Source organism: Cetorhinus maximus, chromosome 20 (genome assembly GCF_964194155.1).
Source record: "Cetorhinus maximus chromosome 20, sCetMax3.hap1.1, whole genome shotgun sequence".
NCBI classification, from domain to species: domain Eukaryota; kingdom Metazoa; phylum Chordata; class Chondrichthyes; order Lamniformes; family Cetorhinidae; genus Cetorhinus; species Cetorhinus maximus.
Window position 1 is genome coordinate 6,664,559 of NC_135898.1, and position 24,683 is coordinate 6,689,241.

The 24,683-nt window shown below is 40.6% G+C and overlaps 1 protein-coding gene and 1 non-coding gene across 2 annotated transcripts in view; one reads left to right on the plus strand and one right to left on the minus strand.

Annotated features, from left to right (window-relative positions):
• The window catches only part of pebp4 (phosphatidylethanolamine binding protein 4), a 447,588-nt gene that overhangs the window by 390,045 nt on the left and 32,860 nt on the right, over positions 1–24,683 (minus strand). The window contains exon 3 of the mRNA XM_078565426.1: positions 22,690–22,822. Coding sequence (XP_078421552.1) covers positions 22,690–22,822 — 133 coding nt within the window. The remainder of the gene's footprint in view (positions 1–22,689; positions 22,823–24,683) is intronic.
• On the plus strand, positions 17,351–17,485 carry LOC144695119 (U11 spliceosomal RNA). The gene has a single exon (XR_013579880.1). It is a non-coding gene; the product is annotated as a U11 spliceosomal RNA (small nuclear RNA).

Here is a 24,683-nt window from a genome sequence, read left to right on the forward strand (position 1 = left end):
TGAGCTACTTTCTTGAACCACTACAGTCCATTTGGTGTAGGTACATGCACAATGCTGTTAAGAGGAGAGTTCCAGGATTTTGACCCAGTGACCGTGAAGGAATGGTGATATAGTTCCAGGTCAGGATGGTGAGTGACTTGGAGGGGACCTTCCAGGTGGTGGTGTTCCCATCTATCTGCTGCTCTTGTCCTTCTAGATGGTAGTGGTCGTAGGTTTAGAAGGTGCTGTCTAAGGAGCATTTGTGAGTTCCTGCAGTGCATCTTGTAGATGGTACACACTGCTGCTACTGAAAATCGATGGTGGGGGGAGTGAATGTTTGTGGATGGGGTGCCAATCAAATGGGCTGCTTTGTCCTGGATGATGTCGAGCTCGAGTGTTGTTGGATCTGCACTCATCCAGGCAAGTGGGGAGCATTCCATCACACTCCTGACTTGTGCCTTGTAGATGGTGGACAGGCTTTGGGGAGTCAAGAGGTGAGTTACTCATTGCAGGATTCCAAGCCTCTGACCTGCTCTTGTAGTTGCACTATTTATATGGCTAGTCCAGTTCGGTTTCTGGTCAATGGTAACCCCCAGGATGTTGATAGTGGGGGCTTCAGCAATGGTAATGCCATTGAATGTCTAAGGACAATGGTTAAGTTCTCTCTTGTTGGAGATGGTCATTGCCTGGCACTTGTATGGCACGAATGTTACTTGCCACTTATCAGCCCAAGCCTGGATATTGTCCAGGTCATGCTGCATTTGACTATGCACTGCTTCAGTGTTTGAGGAATCATGAATGGTGCTAAACATTGTGCAATCAGCAATGAACATAGCCACTTCTAAACACTGTGCAATCAGCAGTGAACATAGCCACTTCTGACCTTATGATGGAATAAGGTAATAATGGCCATTGATGAAGCAGCTGAAGATGGTTGGGCTTAGGACACTACCCTGATGAACTCCTGCAGTCATGTCCTGGAACTAAAATGATTGACCTCCAACAAGCTGTGCTAGGTATGACTACAAACAGCAGACAGTTTTCCCCTTTGATTCCCATTGACTCCAGTTTTGCTCAGGCTCTTTGATGCCACACTCGTCAAAGGTGCCTTGATATCAAGGGCACTCACTCACACCTCACCCCTGGCATTCAGCTCTTTTATCCATGTTTGAACAAAGACTGTAATACTGTCAGGAGCTAAGTGACCTTGGCAGAACCCAAACTGTGCAGCAGTGAGTAGGTTACTAGTTGGCTAGGGGCTCAGCAGGTTCTGGAGCACAAGTCTTCAGTACTATTGCCAGTATGTTGCCAGGACCTATAGCCTTTGTAGTGACCAGTACCTTCAACCATTTCTTGATATCACATGGAGTGAACCAAATTGGCTGAAGACTGGAAAATGCTTCAGCTTTATCTTTTGCACTTATGTGCTGGGCTCCCCCATCATTTAGGATGGCGATATTTGTGAAGCCTCCTCCTCCAGTGAGTTGTTCTATTGTCCACCATCATTCACGTTTGGTGTGGCAGGACTTCAGAGCTGAGATCTGATCCATTGGTTGTGGAATTGCTTAGCTCTGTCCATCACTTGCTGCTTATGCTGTTTGGCATGAAAGCAGTCCTGTGGTGTAGCTTCACCAGGTTGACACCTCATTTTTAGGTATGCCTGGTGCTGCTCCTGGTATACCCTCCTGCACTCTTCATTGAAGCAGCAATGATCCCCTGGCTTGGTGGTAATGGTAGAGCAGGGTATATGCCAGGCCCTAAGGCTACAAATTGTGGATGAGCTGCTGCTGATGGATGCCAGTCTTGAGGTGCTAGATCTGTTTGAAATCTATCCCATTTAGCACAGTGGGAGTTCCACATCATATGATGGAGGGTATCCTCAATGTGAAGTGCAAGGGGCAGAGACCTTCTATCTTTCATTTAAGTCTTTTGTGTGAAGGGAATTTGAGTTATCAAGAATTAATTGAAGTCCAAAAATGTGTCTGTTATTTGTTGTTGCTGTTTAATAGCCAAGTAGTCTGAACTGGGTGCTCTATAGAAGGAATATTTTCTTTCCCCACAACACTAAGGTGCTCCACACTATTAAGCACTGAATATTTTTAATAACGGTTCATTCATATAACTGAGAGAGGGTGTTTACTAGACCACAAACATTTCAAAGTTTAATTAAAGATGAAAGGAACATATCTTTTTATTTCTATTGGGCTGTTGTAAAGAACATATCTTTTTATTTTCTGTTAGACTGTAGATAAAAATTACAATGGCTACAGTTTTAAAGACATGTCCACTGGAACAGGAAGAGAGATATATACAATGTTACTCTGCTGGAACACAGTGTGCCATGAAAGACAGGATGGTGCCAAAGGGGAGTCCAGTCTAATGGGGAACTGCCTGGCAATAACGTTTTAATTGGCTCCTAACCAGGTTTTGTATGAGGGCAGTGCAGCAGAATAGCTCCTAGCCTGAAAGGAAGAAGACCTAAAACCTCTCTCTCGTGTGTGTGTAAGATTCCAGTAATTCTACAATAATAGCTAGCTGGCTTTTTCTTCTCATATCTCTATAACCTGCTCACTCTCTCTGGAAACCCCTGTCAAGAGGCAAAGGGGAAAATCACTGTTAGAGACATTGAAAGGCAAGTGCTCAACCAGTGAATTAAATACTGAAAATGCTGGAAGACCACCTCATGTCACCAACAAGAACTGATAGGAATTTGGAAGGCATCAATTGAAATCAACCCATTGAATCCTGTGCTCCAGAACTGGTGCTATTGAGCTGTTTTTTCCCACCCTTAAAATCCATGCTTTTGTGTGTCTTGTATGTGTTGGTGCACGCGTGTGTGTGCATATGTGCTTGTATGTGTGTGTGTTTGTGTGTATAGGGAAATAAGAAGGGTAAAGTTTAGGTTATAGAGTTAGAAATTAGCATCTCATATTTCTTTCCTTTGCCACAGGTTAACGATAGTTTGTTCAATAGACAGTTATTTACTTATTTAAGTTTACAAACCTGGTGCTCGTATTCTGCTAACCTAAATTAAACAGGTAGAATCGGGGCAATTTGGTGGTTTGGTCAAGCTTTTCACATTTGTGGCGGCTCAGGGAACAGTGGGGCTTGATATTACAGTGCACTATCCCCAGTGAGTCGTGACAAAGAATAGTGATCAGGTATTGCTTGCATTGTCAAGTGAAACAAATCAGCTATCACCTGGGAACAGTAATGTGCTGTATGCTCAGAGAAAACCAAGATATCAGGAGAATGAGTCAGATACTCTCAAGTTCAAATAAAAGTTTCCTCTATCTGACATCTAAATATAAGGCTCCAGTCCTTCTTGAATATTTCAGACTATTATTTGATGCCCACGTGGGAGAGATGAGAGTGTCCACAGACTGAATTGCTGTTTATGCCTCTTTAAGCAAGCACTATTTTTCTGCCTCGGCAGGCAAACACCATTTTTTTTTTGGCGCAAAATCTTACTTTATGAGATGTTTAAATTGGCTGCTTTGAGGAAAACATATTCCAGTACTAGAGTTTTATCTTCAACTTCTGTGCAGAAGTCTTTAACAGTAAAAGAACAAAAGGTTTCAAGCCAGCTGTGATTTTTTTTGACCAGTATAGTCAGGTCAGCAAGGTTTTCTTTACAGTCACATTTGCCAGTGACTGTAATTGGCAAAGGATTCTCCAAGTCAATCTTTTTCCCTTCCTATTTCCTAATTCTACTTGTCATATCCATGTCTGGTTAGCTCAAGTAGGGCAAAATTACATGACCATCAAAATTCAAAAATCAGCTGAACAAAGAAACAAATAAAAGATAAAAGTCCTCACTGGGAAAATTTCATAGTTTGCTCAAGCTTTGTTGCACAGAATTTGCAGTATATGAATAATGGTCACCCGGATGAGGTACTGAAGGATGTCCATTAACATTGGAACCAGATCCCAGTAGGCAGCCACACAAACCTGCTCCCATCCTACTTCATTTAACCCTATCTGTTTGGCCTTCTTTCCTTTCTCATTCAGTTTATAACTAACTTCCTCTTAATTGCATCTCTGTCATTTTCCTTCACTCCTCTAAATCATAGCAAGTTGGACATTCACTGGAGTTTAGAAGAATAAGAGAGGATCTTAATGAAACGTACAGAATTCTGACAGGGCTGGACAGACTAGATGCAGGGATGATGTGTCCTGTGTCTGGGGTGTCTAGGACAAGGGGTGACAGTCTCAGGATATGGGGTAGGCCATTTAGGACTGAGGTGAGGAGAAACTTCTTCACTCAGAGGGCGGTGAACCTATGGAATTCTCTACCACAGAAGGCTGTGGAGGCCAAGACACTGAATATACTTGAAAAGGAAATAGATAGAATTCTAGACTCCAAAGGCATCAAGGGGTATGGGGAGAGCGCGGGAGTATGGCGTTGAGATAGAGGATCAGCCATGATCGTATTGAATGGCAGAGCAGACTCGAAGGGCCGAATGACCTACTCCTGTTTCCATTTCTCTATGTTTCTATTCTAACCGCCCTCTGGGTGAAGATATTACTCCTGAATTCCTTGTTGCAGACACAATTCTCATTGTCTGGGCATTCTGATCAAAGTATAAATACACACTAGTTAGAAGAAATGCATATGCCCCAGAAATGGGTGTAATTATCACAACAAATAGGAAAATAATTTGCTCTCCTAAAACAAATGCATTTGATTACCCTTGTAGCTGCAAACCAACACCATAAATGCTTTTGAGTGAAATGTCTGACCTGAAGGGGAAGACTATTTATTGTCATTAATAAACAAGCAACCTTCTTCTCTCAATAATTACAAAATACAAATGGACAGTGAAGCTCCCATTTTTATTAAGCAGTTTTTCAAAAGCCAAAATTTTCCTTGTTTATTTCAGAGATCCCATTCGTCTCTCAATATTTTATTCCCACTGCACAATATTGCATTCTCCATTCTCACTGCCTCAACTACAAATCTGCTGAATTTTTCCTTTCTAAATTAACAGCTGAAACTAATGATACAAGATAAAGTGTTTAATCTGGTTCCTAAAATACTCCAAGATAAACTCAAACACAACTTTTCAAGCATTCCTCAAGTGTCTTACAATTGATTGGGACTCAATGGTGCCTCAAGCATGGTTCTTAGTTCTTTTCCTTACTTTATCACCTCCCTTCTTATCTTCAAACCACTGTCTGCCTGCTGGGATTTGGTTCCAATGTTAACAGACATCCTTTAACAGACATCCTTCAGTACCTCATCTGGGTGACCATTATTCATATGCATTACTTGATAATGAGTGTTCTAAGGCCATTCAAGTTTGCATCAATTCTGTTCTCAATCCAGTCTCCACAAACACACAAATTCAGATAGTGATCAGGAACACAAACTCCAGTCCCTTTCCTTCTCATTAACCCAGGGCTCAAAGGCACACTGTAGTGCTCCTTCTGTTTCCCAGGCTGAGGTCAACTTGCTCAGCAGAGACTGGGAACCGAACCTGAGGTTTTAGTAATTTACCGAAACACATATGAGGGTGCATTCAGGTAGTCCCCATGCTTATGTTAATCTATTACTTTGCTGACTTTTGGGCCCAAAATTCTATTAATGCTTGTGTTTGAAGAGCCTCACATTTACTAAGCAAATATGCTTTGCTTCTTGTTATGATATTTATTACACTTAGAATTATACTGAAGTGCATAGAACCTACAGTTTAGAAACAGGTCATTCAGTTCAATTGCACGGGTGCTAATGGTCTATGAGTCTCTTTCCACCCGACATCTCCTCACTTTCTCACGTATACAAATAGTCGTTTGGTAGTACAGAACTTGAGCATTGCTGAAAAAAGAGGCACGTCTAAGCTTTTCATCTTGCACTCATCAGGACACTCATAAGAATACCAATATAAGGGTGAAAACAATAATTCATACTGTATGTGAAGGGAGTGTTGATTGGTTGGCAAGTTACGTTGCCATGGAGAATGCACTGCTGATAGTGACTGGCAGTTAACTGCCAAGCATTGTTTGATCCTGATTGGTCAAGGCATTGCTCTGAGGACTGAGTTAGCGAATGGCTGTCACTTATTTTGTTTAGCTGAAACAGGCTCAGTGTAGATACGTGTTCTGTCTGCAAAGAACAGGGCCCTGTGTATTAATAAATGTAGCCTCCAGTACACGCAAATGCGCCACTTTGACTTTCGCTTCATTGTGCCTGCACTAAAAGGGGCAATGATAGCAAATTTTCATTGCCACGACTTTCATCATCACAACACCACAGCTGACAATCTTAAATTGGTTTTCAGCTTAATTCTTAGCACACTGAGGATTATTTAGCAAATTTTGTCCAATTGCAGAATCACATCTAATGTTGGACTCTGTGTTTTGAGTTTTGCAAACACAGGCTAGTTTGGTACGGTCCATTACAAAAAGTGGCTGGGACGTGTTGTTTGATGCAACCTGCCAGTCTTTAGGGCATACAGCCTAGATACCTAGCATCACCTAGAAATTCATATACCACATTACTCATTTGTGTGATAGGCTTTTTGGCTTGATGGCAGCATCTTGTTGGTGGCAAATACTACTCAAGTTGCTACTGCATAGTAGCAGCTTGAAACAACTAGTTTCACCTGTTGCTCAAATATTTGAGATACTTTGTCCTTCCAGGGTTATCTCACGTAGACTAGGCACTTTTCAGGGCCGAAAGTAATGGCCTTAGGCCCATTCATGAGTTTGTGTGATATACAGCACAAAATGATCTGATCAGGGTGGCCATTCGCCTGCAGGGTGCCTTTGATGCGCCCAGTTTCAGAATCAAGCTTGCATGGTGAGCAAATGGCTTGGGCCCTATTTACAAGGTTGCTGTTAAGACCAATCTTATAGCGTGTGGAACTGGAAGAATTCCAATGCATATGATGCTACCAGTGAAGGTAGGTTTGCAGTAGACCATGGTAGAGAACACCATGGCAGATTTCTCAACTGGTACCTCAAGGAAGGGGAGTTCATTTGACTGCTCCATTTCAAAGATAAATTTGAGCACAGGATGGAGCCCATTAAGACATGTAAGGAAATTGTTACATGTAGCTGCAGATTTAAATTTGCAGACAGAAATAACATGTACATACATTACACCTGTTTCAGCTAAACAAAATAAGTGACAGCCGTTCGCTGACTCAGTCCTCAGGGCAATGCCTTGACCAATCAGGGTCAAGCTGCCTCGTTTAAATTTCAAACAATGCCTGGCAATTAACTATCAGTCACCATCAGTGGGCATTCTCAATAGCAATGTCACTTGCCAATCAATCAGCACTCTCTTCACATACAGTATAAATTGTTGTTTTCCCCCTTATATGTTGGTATTCTTGTGAGTGTCCTGCTGAGTGCACGATGAAAAACTTATTTGTCTCTTTTTTTCAGCAATCCTCACTTTCCACTTATTTCTCCCTCTGTGCTGTTCACCTTTGTGTTGCCTTGTGGTTCTAAAGTTCCACATTCTAGCCCATCCCTGGGTAAAGAAGTTCCTCCTGAACTCCTGTTGGAATTATTAATGATGATCTGACATTTGTAACCCGTAGTTTTAGTCTCTTCCACAAGTGAAAACATGTGCTCTTCGTTTACCTTAACAAATCCCTTCATGAATTAAGAGCCTGCACCATGTTCAGTCTTGAAAATTCTCGCGTTGATTTCAGAGAGTCAAACAGCCTTTACTAACCATGACGGATAGGATTAAAAAAGATACAAGGGCTGAATATACATATACACACTGCTTCTGATTTGAAACACCTATTCTGGAGACCATCAAGGAGATCAGGTCTGTAATTTGCAATATCAAGCTTTGGCCTTCGTAAGCAAAGTACTATAAAATTTAAAATGAATGCATTGTGGTCTGCTTAAATGCAGCAGTTAGAATAAAACATTTTGCACTCCATACACATCTCACAAGGGATCCCCTTTGTACAAGAACTCTGCTTCAAAGGGGTTGGCGTTTGCTGCTGTATTGTCTGACAGATCATGCGTGGGTTGGGAGGTGGGATCTCCTCAAATGACAAACCTCATCTCTGCTTAATGCTGAGGCATAGCACACAGGCAGAAGCAGAAATCATCACTTGTACAAGGTGTGTGGGGGCTGCATTTCTCCTCCTGCCTAAGGGGGTGATGACAACTGGAGGCTTTACCAACTCATAGCAGACTTTGAAGCCAGTAATAGGCAGCTAGGTCAATAGTAAATATTTCCACCTCCAGATAGCAAACAACGAAAATTACTCCCTAAAAGATAATTACCAAAAGATGTTTTTTTAGGATTGCAAAAATAAGGCATTTATAAAACCTGATATTATTTTTTGGTCTCTCACTTATTAGATGTTACCAATCTTTTCCCGATTTCCTTTGATTTAATGAAATCTATTATTTAATCATATTTCAAATATACTGTACCACAAGTCTTTGCACTTCCCCTACTGAATACAAAGGATGTTCATAATTACAGTGAATATACAGTACAGTACGTTTAGTACAATTGGTTTATAAAGTAAAAACGGAAAATGCTGGAAATACTCAGCAGGTCTGGAAGCACATGTCAAGAGAGAAATAGAGTTACAGTTTCAAGTCTGTGACCCTTCAATAGAACAGAGGAAAGTTGGAAATGTTTTGAGCATTTGATACAGGACGGGAGGAGGAGAACAAAACAGGAGACCTAAGACAGGGTGGAGGACAGGAGAACCTAAATGGTAACAAGTTTCACACTGCAAAAGCCGAAGGGACAAGTAAAGAAACAAAAGATACGTTTGATGATTCATGAATAGCAGGATAGCAACCACCCAAATACAACGTAAAGGGATGAAGAAACAAGAGAAAAAAAGCCGAACCAATCTAAAACTTGCAACAAAATGGGAGCAGAGGTTATGATCTAACATAGTTCAACTTAATCTTGAGTCCAGAAGGTTGCAAACTACCCAGTCGAAAGATGAAGTGCTGTTCCTCAAGCTTGCGTTGAGCTTCAATGGAACACTGTAGCAGGTCAAGAACAAAAAAGGTCAGAATGGAGCAAACAAGGGAATTGAAATGACAATCAGATCAGCAGAGCAGCCTCGATGGGACCAATGGCCTACTCCTGTTCCTATTTCTTATGATCTTATAATTGAATCCCATGTCCTTCATCCTGGGTCAGAGGGACTCAGTTGAAACATTCCTGAATCAAAAGAAATACGACATTCATGGTATCCTCATAGAACATTTGGCCCCGCACCATAACCAGCTACCTCATTGTTCTGCATTTTCCACGTCCTCCTCCTATCTCACCATCTATGCTCTTAGCAATCTTGTTCTCTGACTTCTCTGGAGGGCCATGTTACGGAGGACACAGTGGACCATCACAATGACCAAAACCCTTTGTATGTGTATATTTGGAGTATATTGGAGGGCACCACACAACTGGCCCAGGCACCGGAATCACATCTTCAGAAGCCTGATGGCCTATTCAATGGTGGCCCTGATGAGCAGATGGCTTTGGTTGTATCACTTCTGTACTTCTGGTTGGGGCTCTCATAGAGGGGTGAGTCCCATCTCTTCAAGGAATATCCCATGTCCCCTCGAACTCATCCAAAGATTTTGGGGGTGGACTGAACGTCTGTGGCAGCCTGGGCTGGCAGAGGATGAAGGACCTATGGCAGCTGCCAGGAAAGCAAGTGCGCACATATGGAGGAAGCTCTTGTTGTGATCACAGACCAACTGAACATTGAGAGAGTAGAAGCCCTTTGTACTGATGAATCTGACTGGCCTGTCATTGAATGCCTTAATGGCCACATGGGTGCAATCGATGATACCTTGCTCGTGGGATAATCCAGCAATGACAGTGAAACCAATGTCTTTTGTGCTTGAAAGGCCTCATCTGTTATGAAATGAAGCTATTTTCAAGCTCTTGTATAAATACGGAGTGTCAGTTTCATGCAAGATTAAGTGATGTGCAGCCATTTGTAAGTTGCCACCAAAGACTATGGTGTGCATTTGAAGGAGCCAGCAGCAAAGAAGTTCAAGGCCATGTTGGCTTGGACAGCTACTGACAGGGCATGGCAAACAATGCTGCAAGATGCGAGGTCTTCGCTGAGAACACAAAAGTTTCATCACCTTCACATGCTTTCTCATCTTCTTTTGTAAGATTACATTCTTTCCTCTGATCCATAAGTTCCTCCTGCTCTTCTTCTTCCTGATTCTGTTCTTCTCTGACATCAAGCTGCATAGCGTCAATCTTCGTAAACTTAACTGTATCGTCAGGTTTCTTACTTGACAAGCAGAACATCACAATGAGATGAGGTTTTGGGGTCATGAGCTCTGAGGCAGCAAAGGCTGCTGTGGAGCTTGGATTGATTTCTGACAGCTATAAGACCCCTTCCAATGCTTGCATTTTTCTTTGTTGGTGGACGTGGCCTAATCAACTGCTCTCTGAGCCCAATTGCTGCAAAAAAAAAGCCTGTGAACAGGTAGGTGTTTTTTTTTTAAGAGAACGCTGCTTTTTCATCAATTCCCCCCATGCTCAACTCCTGTTTCTCAACCCTCACCAGTCAAGAACTAAAGCTCTCTCGCTCAACAATTGAAGAACTGAAGCCACATCACCCCACCCCCCATAACAACTGAAATCTGTCCCTGCCCTGCCACTCAACAACTCTTGAACCCACACCGCAATCCCCCACAAAAATTTTCCTCTGGCATCACACCAAGTCTGAGGTATTAAAACGGGGTCACATCAGGAAAAAGATTGGGAAGCACTGAACTTAGGCGTCAGCTATAACTCATACTAACACCTGTGTGAATCGAAAGGTTATGGATTGAAGTTCCACTCCAGAAACTTGAGCAGAAAATCTAGTCTGACACTCTAGGCAGAACTGACAGAGTGCTCCACTGTCAAAGGGAACATCTTTTGAATGAGATGTTAAATTGGGTCCCCGTACTCTTTCTGGGGTATGTATCTATTGCATGGTATGATTTCAAAGAAGAGCAAAGGGGTTGCTTAGTGTCTCAACTCTCAACCAACATTTCTAAAAAAAAACATATCTGGTCATTTTCACATTGCTGTTTCTGGGACCTTACTTTGTTCAATTTTGACCCTCCCTTTCCTGGTGGAACAGCAAATACACTTGAAAAATATTTCACTGGCTGTAGTTCTTTGGGGCATCATGAAAGTCACTGTATAAATGCAAATTCTTTATTTCTTAAATACAAGCATGCCTCACTAGCTGTTGACAAATCTAGTATTTTATTAATGCACCTGATGAGGCATGGAGGATTATACAGCTTAATCCATATATATCGAAGTTATTAGTCAAGAGATATTGATTATAGTTTAAAGTCAATGCTGGAAACAATTAAAAACAAAAGTTCTCCACAGTCGGTGAACAGCTCATCATTCACGTTACTAAAAATGGGAATAGAAGAAATTGTCAGTAACCTAATTGACGAGCAGCAATACGTTTTATCACCAGTGATTTTATTACCAGTGCTACACAGTGAACGTCCTATAACTCATTTACTCACATTCTCTTCCAAGTAATATACTCTCTCTAACCTTTCATTTTCATCAGTACCTGCAGCTGTGTTACTAGGTGAGTACTTAATCCAATCACAGATCTGATTTCATGAAATTGGAAACCTATATTTTGAGGAAGAAAATGACAACCAAGACATAATTTTGGCCCATGAAGAGCACCCTTCTCAGTTGTACAAACTAAAACAACCCATTATAGTCAGCAGGATAAAAATATTCATATAATATATATGTGGTTGACAAGAACTAGTTTATACATCTCACAATCAGCCACATAAATCTCAAATGATGGTCTACTTGTCGACCAAATGCAGCAAATACAATGATCTGAAAATGATGACAAACACATTTGAGTCACAGTCACAAAAGTGCATGGTCTGCAAGCAATTCAGTCCATTACAATTCATTTTTACAGTGTCTGCTCTGCTGTTGCAGTTGCAGCTGAAGCACATGAAACCTGGTGGAGACCAGTGCAATCCACGGCAACCACATCTGCACCAAGTGCCTGCAGCTCGAAGAATTTGGACTCCAAGTTGATGAGCTTGAGTCCAAGCTTCGGACACTGTGATGCATCAGGAAGGGGTAAAAGGTACATGGACACACTGTTCCCAGGGGCATTCACACTTGTTAGACTAGGTACTTCAGATTTAGTCCGTAGTCAGGAACAGGAGGGTGTGACTATGTATGAGGCAGGTTTGGGGATTCAGAAAGTCGCAATGGAGGAGCCTCAGCCCTTGCAATTGTCCAACAGGTTTGAGGTTCTTGCAACTTGTGGGGCAAGAGCAGGGACTGCAGGGAGGTTGAGCAAACTGACCATGAGACCATGGTGCAGCGGGCCATTCAAGTGAGGAAGTAATAGTAAGGGACAGTATATTTAGGGGGATAGGTACTGTTCTCTGCAGCCAAGAGCATGAGACCCAAAGGCCGTGCTGCTTGCCCAGTGCCAGGGTTAATGCTGTCTCCTCAGGGCTGGAGAGGAACTTGGAGTGGGAGGGGAAGGGTCCAGTTGTTGTGGACCACATGGGTACCAACAACAGAGGCAGAACTAAGAGATTCTCCTAAGGGAGCATGGGCAGTTAGTGACTAAATTAAAAAGCAGAACCACCAAGTTAATAACCTCTGGATTATGACCTGAGCCACGACCGAATTAGCATCTGGTAAATAAGATTTGAATCAGTGGCTCAAAGACTGGTGTGGGAGAAATAGGTTTCAATTCAAGAGGCACTGACACCAGTACTGAGGAAAGAAGCAGCTGTACCATTGGGACTGCTTCCACCTGAACCATGCTGGGACCAGTGTACTGGAAAATCATATAACTATGGCTGTATAAAGGGCTTTAAATAAAATAGCTTGGGGGAAGTGGGGGTTGCAGGGTTCACATGAGGGGAGATTTCAAAAGTTAAATACAAAGGACAAGACAATAGTGTAGGGGAATTATGCAGGGTAATGATAACCAGAGTGTGAAAGGAAGGGACAGAGCAGACAAACATAAGAGTGCCGCAAATAAGATCAGGGAAAATGGTAACAAGACAAAATTAGAAGCTCCTTATCCAAATACACGCAGCATTCGTAGCAAGATGGATGATTGACAGCACAGCTGACCTGAGAATGTAAAATTCAGGCCAGCAATTTACTGAAATAACGAAGCCACAAGATTGCACAGTTTAGACAGAAGAATTTTTAGCACACAAGTGTCAAACAAAGCAAACACTAAATATGACCTTAAATAACTACCTTATTCTAAAACCTAGAATCAATGAGTTAAACATGAATTAGCAGGAAAATTGCAGTCAATTATAAACTACAAATTACATATTAAATAGCAGGTACAATTAATACATAGTTTACAACTTCGCTTGACAGTCCACTCAGCATATGTTAACAATTTCAGTCACAGGGTTCTTCAAAAATTCTGTCTTACTCGTGAAGAATTTCAACTCCTCTTCTTCTCAGATGTAGCCTGGCCCCAAGTCAACAGCAGGGCACTACCAACCCGAGTTCCACAGTCTTCACCAAAAATGGCACGCTCCTGCAGAACCTCCTCAATTTTGCTTATGACATTCTGGATAGTGTAGCTCTACCAATATTATCTTTAAGTAACATAATCAACTATACCGTTGCTTATTCTCAGCTTCTGGATTGAGCATCTGTCTTCCTCAGCCTGTCTGTACCGCACCACTAGACGACTCATCTACAGAGCTCCGAGTGCTCTCTGTGCCCTTTTATATTTTCAACCAGGTTCAGTCGCCCCAGAAATTTTGGTTTCCAATCCCAGTCTTTTAGAAACTGAGAGTGTCTAATTTCTTTCTCAGTTTCCCTTTTTGATTTCCCTTTTCAATTAGGGTATGTCTCAAAAATGCAAGCTTTGAAACTATGGATTCTGTCACATTGTGCCACAATGACTCTAATGATACAGCAGAGAAGGAAGCCATTCAACCCACAGTGCCTGTTCTGCCCTTTTGAAAGGCCTATCCAAAGAGTCCCATTTTGTTGCCCTTTCCCCATAGCCCAGCAAATTTCTCCTTTTCTATCCAATTCCCTTTTGAAATTTGTTATTGGATCTGCTTCCACCATCCTTTGAGGCAGTGCAGTCCAGACTGTAACAATTCGCTGAGTGAAATTTTTCTCATCTCACCTCTGGTTCTTTCACCAATCACCTCAAATCAATGACATCTGGTGACCGACCCTTCTGGCATGAGAAGCAGTTATATCTTATTTTCTCCATTAAAGACATTCATGATTTGGAACACCTCTATTAAATTTAACCCTCGTAACCTTCGCTGCTTGAAGGCGAACAACCCCAGATTTTCTGATATTCCATCAAACTGATGTCCTGCATCCTTGGTAAAATACTGGTAAATTCTTTCTGCACCCTCTCTATTCTTTCCAAAGTGAGGTATCCAGAATTTGATCTAATACAGCAACTGGGGGCTAAGCTATAATTTATAAAGATTTCGCAGAACTTTCATGCCTCCGTTCGTAAAGCCAAGGATCCTGTAAGCTTTATTTCTGAAACACTGGCTCTGTTCCTGCACCCCCAGCACCAGTAAGATAGTATAGTTCCGATGCGACAAATTCGTACAGGCAGTTTCCATTATAAATGCAGCTGGCTTAATGGAAATGGGAAAAACCGTCAACAGGAATTAAGATTTTATTGACAAGAATTATACAGATAGAACACTTTCAAATAGCCAATAAATGATATGATATCTAGAAAGAAGTCAGGCGATCAGTTGTGATCTGACAATTTAAAGAACTTGAGAAAGCTGGGGAAAGTATCCCTTAATTGAACATTACTTTGTGTAGTCGAGAAATTAAGTGATTGCAACAGTGTGAAGAACAAAAATCAAATATATAGTATTGTCACTCGGTAAAAATGCATGCAGCTGACATTACTGTACTAGGTTTAAATTCCAGAGTCACCAATCACTGAAATACTCCTATAACATTTTAGGAGACAGGAATACAAAAATTTGAGATGATCTTCATTCTTAAATTCCCTGTTGCTGTAGTACATTCAAAATTCCCAATAGATTTTAAATATCCATCAATCAGGATCCTTCTCATGGTGAAGTTTTTATTGGAGGATGCTGACATCAAGTCACATTGGCAACATATTTAACTTCCTGGATGACCCACAAAATGGCAATAAGTATGAATTTGATTTTAGCAAAGAATTCAAGCAGAAATAAATCTTCAATGTGATATGCAGAAGTCTGCAGCCCTAATTTTGACCTCTTGATTAAAAAGTCCAAGTTCTGGCTAATAATTACCATGAGCAGAATTTGATGGCTCGGTCGTGGCGGGGGTGGGGCCGTAAAATGTGGCGAGCCGTTCAAAACTCCGTTGATTTCGGCAGGACCGTAAAATCCCGCGGGTGTAAAATTCCGCCCTACATTTTTATTAGACACCTTTTTTATTTGATCTAAGATTTCTGACTCAGTTTGCCACCTCATGAAGCCTCAGATTTCAGAGAGGCACCACCCTCCCATTTCTGAGAGTTTCAATTATCTAACTTGCACTTGAAGATGCACTAGCACGACTTGTACAAAAAATACAATTTTACCAAAATCTGAAAAAGTTCTGATGGAGATTCAAAGGAAGCAGTCAGTAGTTAAACTAAACTCAAGTGTTCTTTCTGAAATGGTAGGCAATGCTCTGGAGAGAATCAACAGTATGTTTTCATATAGTGTGAAAGCGTATATAGTAGGAAGAGTTTTTGAAAACTCAGTAAATGAAATATATATCGATTTGACCTAAAAAGTAATCTGTTTTACTGACTGCCACCGACACTAGCAATAAAGAAAAATCATGTAACACAGTTTTGCAGATAATATGACCATATATCACAGACACTTAGGAAAGCACTCGGGTGATCTATCATTTGACACTGCAACTGCTTAGGTGCAAAATTTTATAAATTTACTTCAACTGTAACTTATCCATATCCTTTCTCCAATGTTCTATTTTTTTGTTTAGCTGAGCAATATTCATAAATCAAGCAAAGAAACTGACCCCACATACAGCAGCTATAGGGTTGACCATCACACGAATGGTAGAATTCCATCTGCTAGACACTCTAAGCTGATTGCTTAAATGAGAACAATCTTGCCTTGAGCTCCGAAATCTACTAAAGCAGTTCAACAGTGAATTAGCGTCAGCTGGTGTGCACAAAACAACACTTAATCGGTTAATTCATCATACCCTTTTACAAGGGGAGGGGATGGAAACAGAGAAAGAGGGAGCCTCTGGTCTGTAGGGAGTGCACACAGTATTTGACACTTTAAGTACTGTACTAATATTTGTCTGCTATATAAACAAATTCATGAAAATTGAAAGACACTGTAGATTGTGGTAAGCCTTCAGAAACAATAAAAACTTAAAAATGACATTTTTATCCTGATTACACAACTTTGGATTATTTGTCTTAAAAGCAGTTGTTGCCTTTTGAAGGTGGATCCTGCAAAATGGTGAGTGAGAAGAACAAAACATAGACGATGAGTAGATATGATAAGTTTTGAGGTGGGGTGTGAAACTTTTATTTAGATGCTCTAGAAACAAGCAAGTGTTCAGCTATAATGAAAGTACTACGTATAGAAAATTTATGGCAACAGGTGAAGTGACATCAGAAAAGAGATGCAGGCAGTGTGGGCAGTGTTTCAATGAGCGGCAGAGCCGCAGAGATTGCAAATACTAATATTAATGGAAAGAAAATATGCTGGATAGCAAGAAAGGACTGAAAAGAAACAGAAAAAGAGCTGTGAGGCAGAGAGGTGGAGAAAACAAAAACATTGATCAGAAACCGAACTGGACCAACCATATATCTACTGTGACTACAAGCGCAGGTCAGAGGCTCGGAATCCTGCAGCGACTAACTCACCCCCCGACTCCCCAAAGCCTGTCCACCATCTATCTACAAGGCACAAGTCTGGCTGTGATGGAATACTCCCCATTTGCCTGGACGAGTGCAGCTCCAACAACACTCAAGAAGCTTGACACCATTCAGGACAAAGCAGCCCACTTGATTGGCGCCACATCCACAAACATTCACTCCCTCCACTACTGACACACAGTGGCACCAGTCTGTACCATCTACAAAATGCACTGCAGTAACTCACCAAGTTTCCTTCGACAGCATCTTTCAAAACTGTGACCTTTTCCACCTAGAAGGACAAGGGCTGCAGATACATGAGAACACCGCCACCTGCAAGCTCCCCTCCAAGCCACACACCATCCTAGCTTGGAACTATATTGCTGTTCTCCCACTGTTGGTGGGACAAAATCCTGGAACTCCCTCCCAACCAGAACTACAGGTGTCCAGATTAATTGGCTCATGTTTTTAAGCTGTCCACAAACAACGATTGGCATTTCTGCTGTGAATGGCACATGGACGAGGCGCTTGCGCTTTATCCGTGCGGAATCGATATCAAGAGATTTCAGAAGCACAATTTTTGTTTCTTGGAGCTGCTGGTGATCGTTTGTCTCGGCGCTCCGAAAAAAAAAAACGATTGGCAGACGCTGATACTTAAATACTCAAAGCCCTGCCCCATTGGAGGACCGGAGTGCAACTACTTAACATCAACTGTCTGACCTCAAATAATCCTCACATTTTGTGCCTACTCTTTGCTTTTGTTCATGACTAGTGCAAGGAAACCATTAATCATGAGCATCCTTGTTGTTTAAATTTTAATCCCAATAAAGGTGACACCAATGATTGCCTTATAATGAATGCATCATAATGACTGCTGGAAAAGTTGACAGTGACTTGCATAACTCCATGTTCTTGATCACTGACTACGTGAACATTGATGGAACACAATCCCTTTCAGTTTATGTGGACCATTAGTCATGCTGAGGAGCCCACATGGCCATATTGCTTTCAAGAACTCCAGGATTTTGGGGAAGTCAGCATTATGATAAAATGGGACAGCCTTGTTGGTGTGCTGTTGCTGTTCAATGGGCAAGTTACTGAATAAGTTAGTCTGCCCTTGGAATACAGCCAACTGTAAATTGCCTTATATTGAAAATATTCCTGACTGTAACACAAAACCAGGAAGGAGCATAAAATTTGAAGGCTATCTTTCACTGCTACTGCAATCCCTTTGGAGCAAGTTGTCCACCAGTGTGTTTGCACACATCTCCAACTGCCTCCTAACTTCAAGACTCCAGCGTCAGCCATGACTCAGTTGGTCACACTCTTGCCTATGATTCAGAAGGTTGTGAATTCATGATCCACTCTAGAGACTTCAGCACAAAAATACTAATATTCCAGAGCAGGACTGAGGGATTGCTGCACCTTCAGAGGTGCCACCAGAGGTTAAACCAAAGCTCGATCTGCTCTCTCTTAGGTACAAAAGATCCCACGCACTATTTAGAAGAACAGCAGGACAGTAATTCCTGGTGTCCTGACCAATCTTTATCCCTCAATCAACATCAGAGAAACAGATTATCTGGTCATCATCGCATGGCTATTTTGGGGAACTTGATGTGCGTAAATTAGCTGCCATGTTTCCAACATTACAACTGTGACTACATTTCTAATGTACATTGCTGGCTGGTAAACATTTTGGACAACTTAAGGTCATGAAAGACACTTTTTAAACTTCAAATATTATTTGTTATTTTTTCCAATTGCTCTTTTTTGCCAACATCACCAATAAGGTATACGTGGGCCTGTAGATATGGTTACTTGGATAATGTAAATACAGTCGGTGCATCTCTGGTATAATTGCATCTCTCCAACATCCCTTCTTTAGTCTTGTTCCTCCTTTATATAAACTCAAGAATGGAGCACCAAATCTAAATAGCCATAACTCTACAGTAAATTACAAAAGCATGAACGAAATAGACAACCTTTACTAAAAAAAAATTCCTGGAAGGTAATTGTTGCTGGTCTACAATTCTGATTGAAAATGGACATAATTTGTGGAGCTTCCATGGATGGTGACATGGGACTTAGCCAACTTATAATAAATATGCTGCCATCAGAACTGAACTCTTATGGCCAGCAGATCTGACAATGTTCTATTCCTGGCCTGCGTGGAGTTACCAGATGTTAGCCAAAGCAGCAGTGGGTCAAATCAGACTGGCATTAGTTTTTCTGTGCTAGGGAAGAAGGAAAAAAAATCGCTATCCTGAGTCCTGCTGGAAAGTGTGAATTTAAGGACATTTAGTGAGAATATCATTAGCCTTTGCTATTAAACCTCTCCACAACTGAACAGTCTACCAACATTAACTGTTCAACCTCACACAAAGAATAACCCTTTCTGCAACCTACTGGGAAACATATGGCCATTTTGGCTCCTTATGTAGATAGCACATTCCCACAAGGAAAAATACATCTGTTGCCCATACTTGTTTGTTTCTCCTTCAGCTAACTTATCTCTATGTACAGCACTCTTCCCTCTACCAAATATACCTGCTCTGTGGAGAAAAGTTCAAGAAAACTCAGATTAAAATAAAATGAAAAAAAAAATAGAAAAATATTTATTGTGTTATTTCCCATCACCATGCAACTGCATTAACCACAACTTAGACTATTCTATCATCAATAACTACGAGAACACCAACTGGCACTTGGGTTCTGTGCATTCATAAAACTTAGATAAGTTGGAAGCATTACAAAGTTTCAGCATTAGCACCCGATGAAACAATTTGGACACTTAAGCCAAACACATTGACCACAAAAAAGTGCTTCGCCCCAACATCTGATGAGGTGAAAAAAAAATGAAACATAGCTGAAATGGTTACTATGCAATTTTCACACAAACAAAAATGCCAATCTAAAGAATTTAATATATTGATTGGCAAAAAGGGCGTTACATATTTGGGCAGAGTGTCCGCTTTGAGTACAATCTGGAAATTGCACCAATGATGTGCTCAAAATTTCACAATTACGTTACAGTTAAGTTTCTCTAGAATTTATTTACATTAGCACAACATGAAATCTTCCATGAACTTGCATAAGCAAGAACATTGGTTTTTTTTTCTCTCTTTTCATGAAAATGTATTCATTGACGTATTTAAGAATCGTAGCCTGATGCACCTTTTTTAATACAACTGAAAATGAACACATACACTGTTTTATGCTGAACGATGCTCTGTATTTTGGTAATTTAACTGTCCCAGAATTGTCACATCCAGACATATGTTTATGTCCATGTACCTAATGTAGTTACTCCAAATTGAAAAGCTGTAAACTGGAGCAAATCATATTCAAGAACTCTAATCCAGAAAAGCTTCCTGTAAGCGTTTTAAATTCACCATTTTCTCTCGAATATCTATTTATCAGAGTTTCTCCCTTCACAAAACATGGCCTGCCTTTCCCCACAATAGGATTTCCGAACCACACTGGAATATTGGAGAAAGCTACCGGAATAATAAAATATGATGTGATTATTTCAAACACAAAAAAAGCTTTTTTATATGAACATTCTTCTGAAATCTTTTGCTCTCTTTATACAAAGTTACAACTGTGGCCTGACTCATTTCTGATCGTGTGTGGCTTTGTGTCAGCTGACATCCTTTGGTATTTGTCTCAAAGGCCCACAACTGGAAATATGTTTATTTTGGCTGGCCATCAAAATGTTATTATGCAACTATTAAGAAACGGAATGAAGTTGCAAGTAAAATGATTGTTACGTGTTACAATTGATTTTGTCAGCCATACGGTGACACTCCACCCAGACCTATCTTCATCAAGGTATACCTTCACATATCAGTTTCATTGTCTTATTGAAGAACACATGAAGCATACAGAGGACAGTGCAGACTAGCAAAATGATTCAGTAAAATAACAACCAGCTATCTGTGATTCCACATGCACTATGTTAAACACTGGACTTTTAGAAGCATTCAATAAACACAAAATGCTGCATAAGGAGTTAAATAAATCCCATAAAATAGTCATTTAAAAAAGCCAGAGCGCAACTGCAGGGGTCCAAAAACAATTTCATATGGAGCTTCAATCTAAAATGTGTTTGTTGTTAAGAGGGTAATGGTTTCTTGCAAATGATTAAAACACATTAATCTATTTACTATATTCAGATGATATTATAAGCTTTCAGCAGAGTCAAGCTTAAACAGTAATTTGAATCCAGAGTTTAAATTGAAGTTTCTAAAAATCACTACCTGATCCATTATTCAAAAAACAAGCCAATGTCATACGACAAATTATTTTTTTTCCATGCAGCTGACATTAAGGTGCTCCATGTCTTCTATGCTTAATTGCAGTCATACAGAATTGTTACATTCCTCATACAGGTTTATTGAATAATAATCTGCAGGTGATTAGTGAAGAAAATCTAAGCACAACAGATAGAAAAGAGAGTTACAAAAAAAATCGTGTCGCTGCATTCAGATGAACACCGAGTCAAACTCAATTCTTCTATTGCCATCTACTGTTGCATTGTTTCTCCTGTAATCTTTCCCTCCTATCCATTTATCGTTGGTTGTATTGTTTTAAAAAGAACTTGGGGAAGTAAATAGGCTCCCACAGCTGTTAATTCTAAACTGCCGTGCTCATATCACTCCAGGATTAATGGAATATAAATTTCAGTTGATTATTGTTAATATTCAAGTATACAAATAACGAAAATGTGTCCATGAGCTTGTCCACTTTTTTCGAACTGATTGGCGCTGATAACTGATAATATATGAATATTATGTGGTTAGCAAGGGCCAATCAGATGAACATTGCTTTACATGGATTACAACGACAGGAAAAGGATCCGCTGTATTGTCAAGTGCATTCATATCATTGAAAATCCTTATACATGAATATAAAAAGCTGTGCTTCATTTGCAGAGAGTGAACCTTTCATTGCCTCTGCATCTCCAAGGCTGCTTCAATACCTGCATGAAACCTCAATCTGAGCCTGAAATGCAATCCAACTCCATCCAAGATCAGGTTTTAAAGCTTTCTCCTAACACTGGCTCCATCCCAACTCCTTTGGCATCCACAGCCCTCGTCCTGGAACCCAGCTCTTCTTCAGCCCCATAACCTAGCATGTTCTTAACTCCCTCAGATGAGCTCCATATCCCATCCCAGCAATATATCAAGCAATAAAGATCTCCCAACATGTGCAGCCTCTGGCCTGTTCTGCTTCTCCCATCAAGCCCAAAGCATGGCTTCAGTGTCTATTCAGCCCAAAATCTTTGGCCCAGAGGTGAAACACCAACTTGGGTGAACACCACAAAGCACAGTTATGGGGAGGACAGGAAGAAAATCCAACCTTAAAACATGGCAGTAGCTCTTAAATGTATCTTTTAGTTACAAATTTTAATTAATTTAATAAAGTATGATTTAAATTATGTCTGTAACGCAAGTAATGAATTACTCTGTAAAAGAAAACAAGACAGTTTATCTAATTACAGACAGTCCTGCACACTTGGAAGACAATTGCACCACTCTGTGGTATAATAAAGACAAGGCTCACTGTAAATTAGAATCCACTTTTGTGAACTGAAATGTTTCCTATTCTGAAGGGTTATTTTAATCAAGTATAGCCAATTAAAGTTCGATTCTTCAAACCTCACTTTCCATATTCTACTTTTCCTTTCTCATCTCAAAAAATATTACTTTGCATCGAACTAACTGGCTGACAGAACTGCCCTCAAAAACACGAGTTCACCAGTAGTTAAGCTAAAATCTTACACATAAGCAAAACTTCTAATGATGCTTTTATGGTTATCATGTACCTTCTTAGCTTGAACAAATTTAACACGTGGTTCTCCCCATTCTTCGCTCAGCAGTCTTCGGAACTGGCGACATCTTGGGACGACAGCGCAGGCTGCATTTCCCAAACCTGGATAAATCACAAGGAGCTCACCTCTGAAAATAACGAGAACCTGTGGATGAGTGTCATTACCAACAGAATGGAATCTGCAAAATTGTGGAATTCCCTGAAACTTTTAATCAGGTAAACAAAAAAATGCAATCTTTTATTTTAATCAGCTTTACTGTCACAGTAGGGATCCTTCAACAGTTTAATGATCAAACACACATAGAGGATTCCACATTTGATCTTTGGTCTTATAACTTAGCTAGTTATAACCAGGTAACACTGGAAATAGCACAAATTGCCCATGGCATTTGGCAAGTGAAGGTCCAAAACTTCCAGCCAAGGTTTCCAATTAAGCAACAAGTTTTCTAATGTTGCCACTCACATTATCCTAAGTGCTCTAATACTTACCCTCTCAGCTCTCACATGCAGAATGGCTGCCAGGATAAGGTACGCCTGGGCTATCAGTACCTATGGAACAATGATACCTTAAAAATAGAATTACCATGCAGGATCAGCCTGACTCTGGGCCAGGCTATAGGTTCAAAGCTCACACCAATACTTGAGCAGAAAATTTATGCAAACATTGTACTGTAATACCTCCATAAACATGAGGACATCCAAAATTCTGCTTGCTGCCTGTGTCTTAAGTAGCACACTCCCAATCATCCATCACTCCTGTGCTTGCTGACTTACACAGGTCTCCGGTTTGCCAACACTTCAATTTCAAAATTCTCACACTTGCTTTCAAATCACTCCAATGCCTCACTGCCCCTATTTCTGTAACCTCCTCCAGCCCCACAACCCTCTGAGATCTCTGCACTCCTCTAATTCTGACCTCTTGAGCATCACCTGAAGTACTTGAGCCGCCACAACTCGAAGCTTTGGAATTCCCTCCCTAAACCTCCTCCTCTTCCCTCCTTTAACATGTTCCTTGACATCTACCTCTTTGGACAAGTGTTTGGTCAATTGGCCTAGTATACCCTTATCTCACTCAGTGTCAACTTTTGCCTTATAACACTCCTGTGAAATACCTTGGGATGCTTAACCACGTTAAAAGGCACAAGATAAATATAAGATGAAGTTCTTGAGAAAATGTTGCATTGCCAAGAGTCCATTGGGCTTCTGGAAGATTAATCTAAGAACCCATAATTATTTATGTGGAAGTTAAAGATCCCACTGCACTGCTCACACAAGAAAAGGGAGCTCGTCTAGTCTGTTGGCCAACATTCCACCCTTAGACAATACCACCAAAAGACAAATCACCAGTCATTCATTTTCATTGTGAATTGTGCTGACTGGCATGTTAAAAGGAAAGAGATACAGTAAGGGTGCTTAACATATTATGCTATTTTTTACACAAAAAGTCATTGCAGAACAATAATAAAATTAGTTATTCTAGCTTCAAATCCTCAAGAATAATTGTGCAAAATGATCACAATATACAAAAACGGATGGTGGGATGAGAATGTAGAAAGAATGCTATGATAAAATTCTTACTGCCATTTGTAGCCAAAAACGGAGAGATTTATAATTCAACAGGGATTAAGGAAACTCAAGCTAAGAGCCAAGAGTAGATGAAAATTCTAAAGTTGAATGACCTTTCCTGATTGTTCCATTATTGTTTTCTTCATAGATAATCAGAGCAGGAGCCAAAAGTAAATGTTCATGTTTTACTCACAGTACAACTATAAAAGCAATCAACCATGAAACATAATGAATTGTCAGCTTTGAAAAACTTGTACTGCAAGCAAAATTTCCTGTTTATTTTGTGCCAGCAGGTGCCAGAGGTGCATTTGTAAATGAAGAAATACAAAGCACATCTGTACCACCCTGTGGTACAAATTAGCTACTACAGGAACTTGATCTCATACAAAGACAAAATGATGAATGGAATGGTTTGCGTTCAAG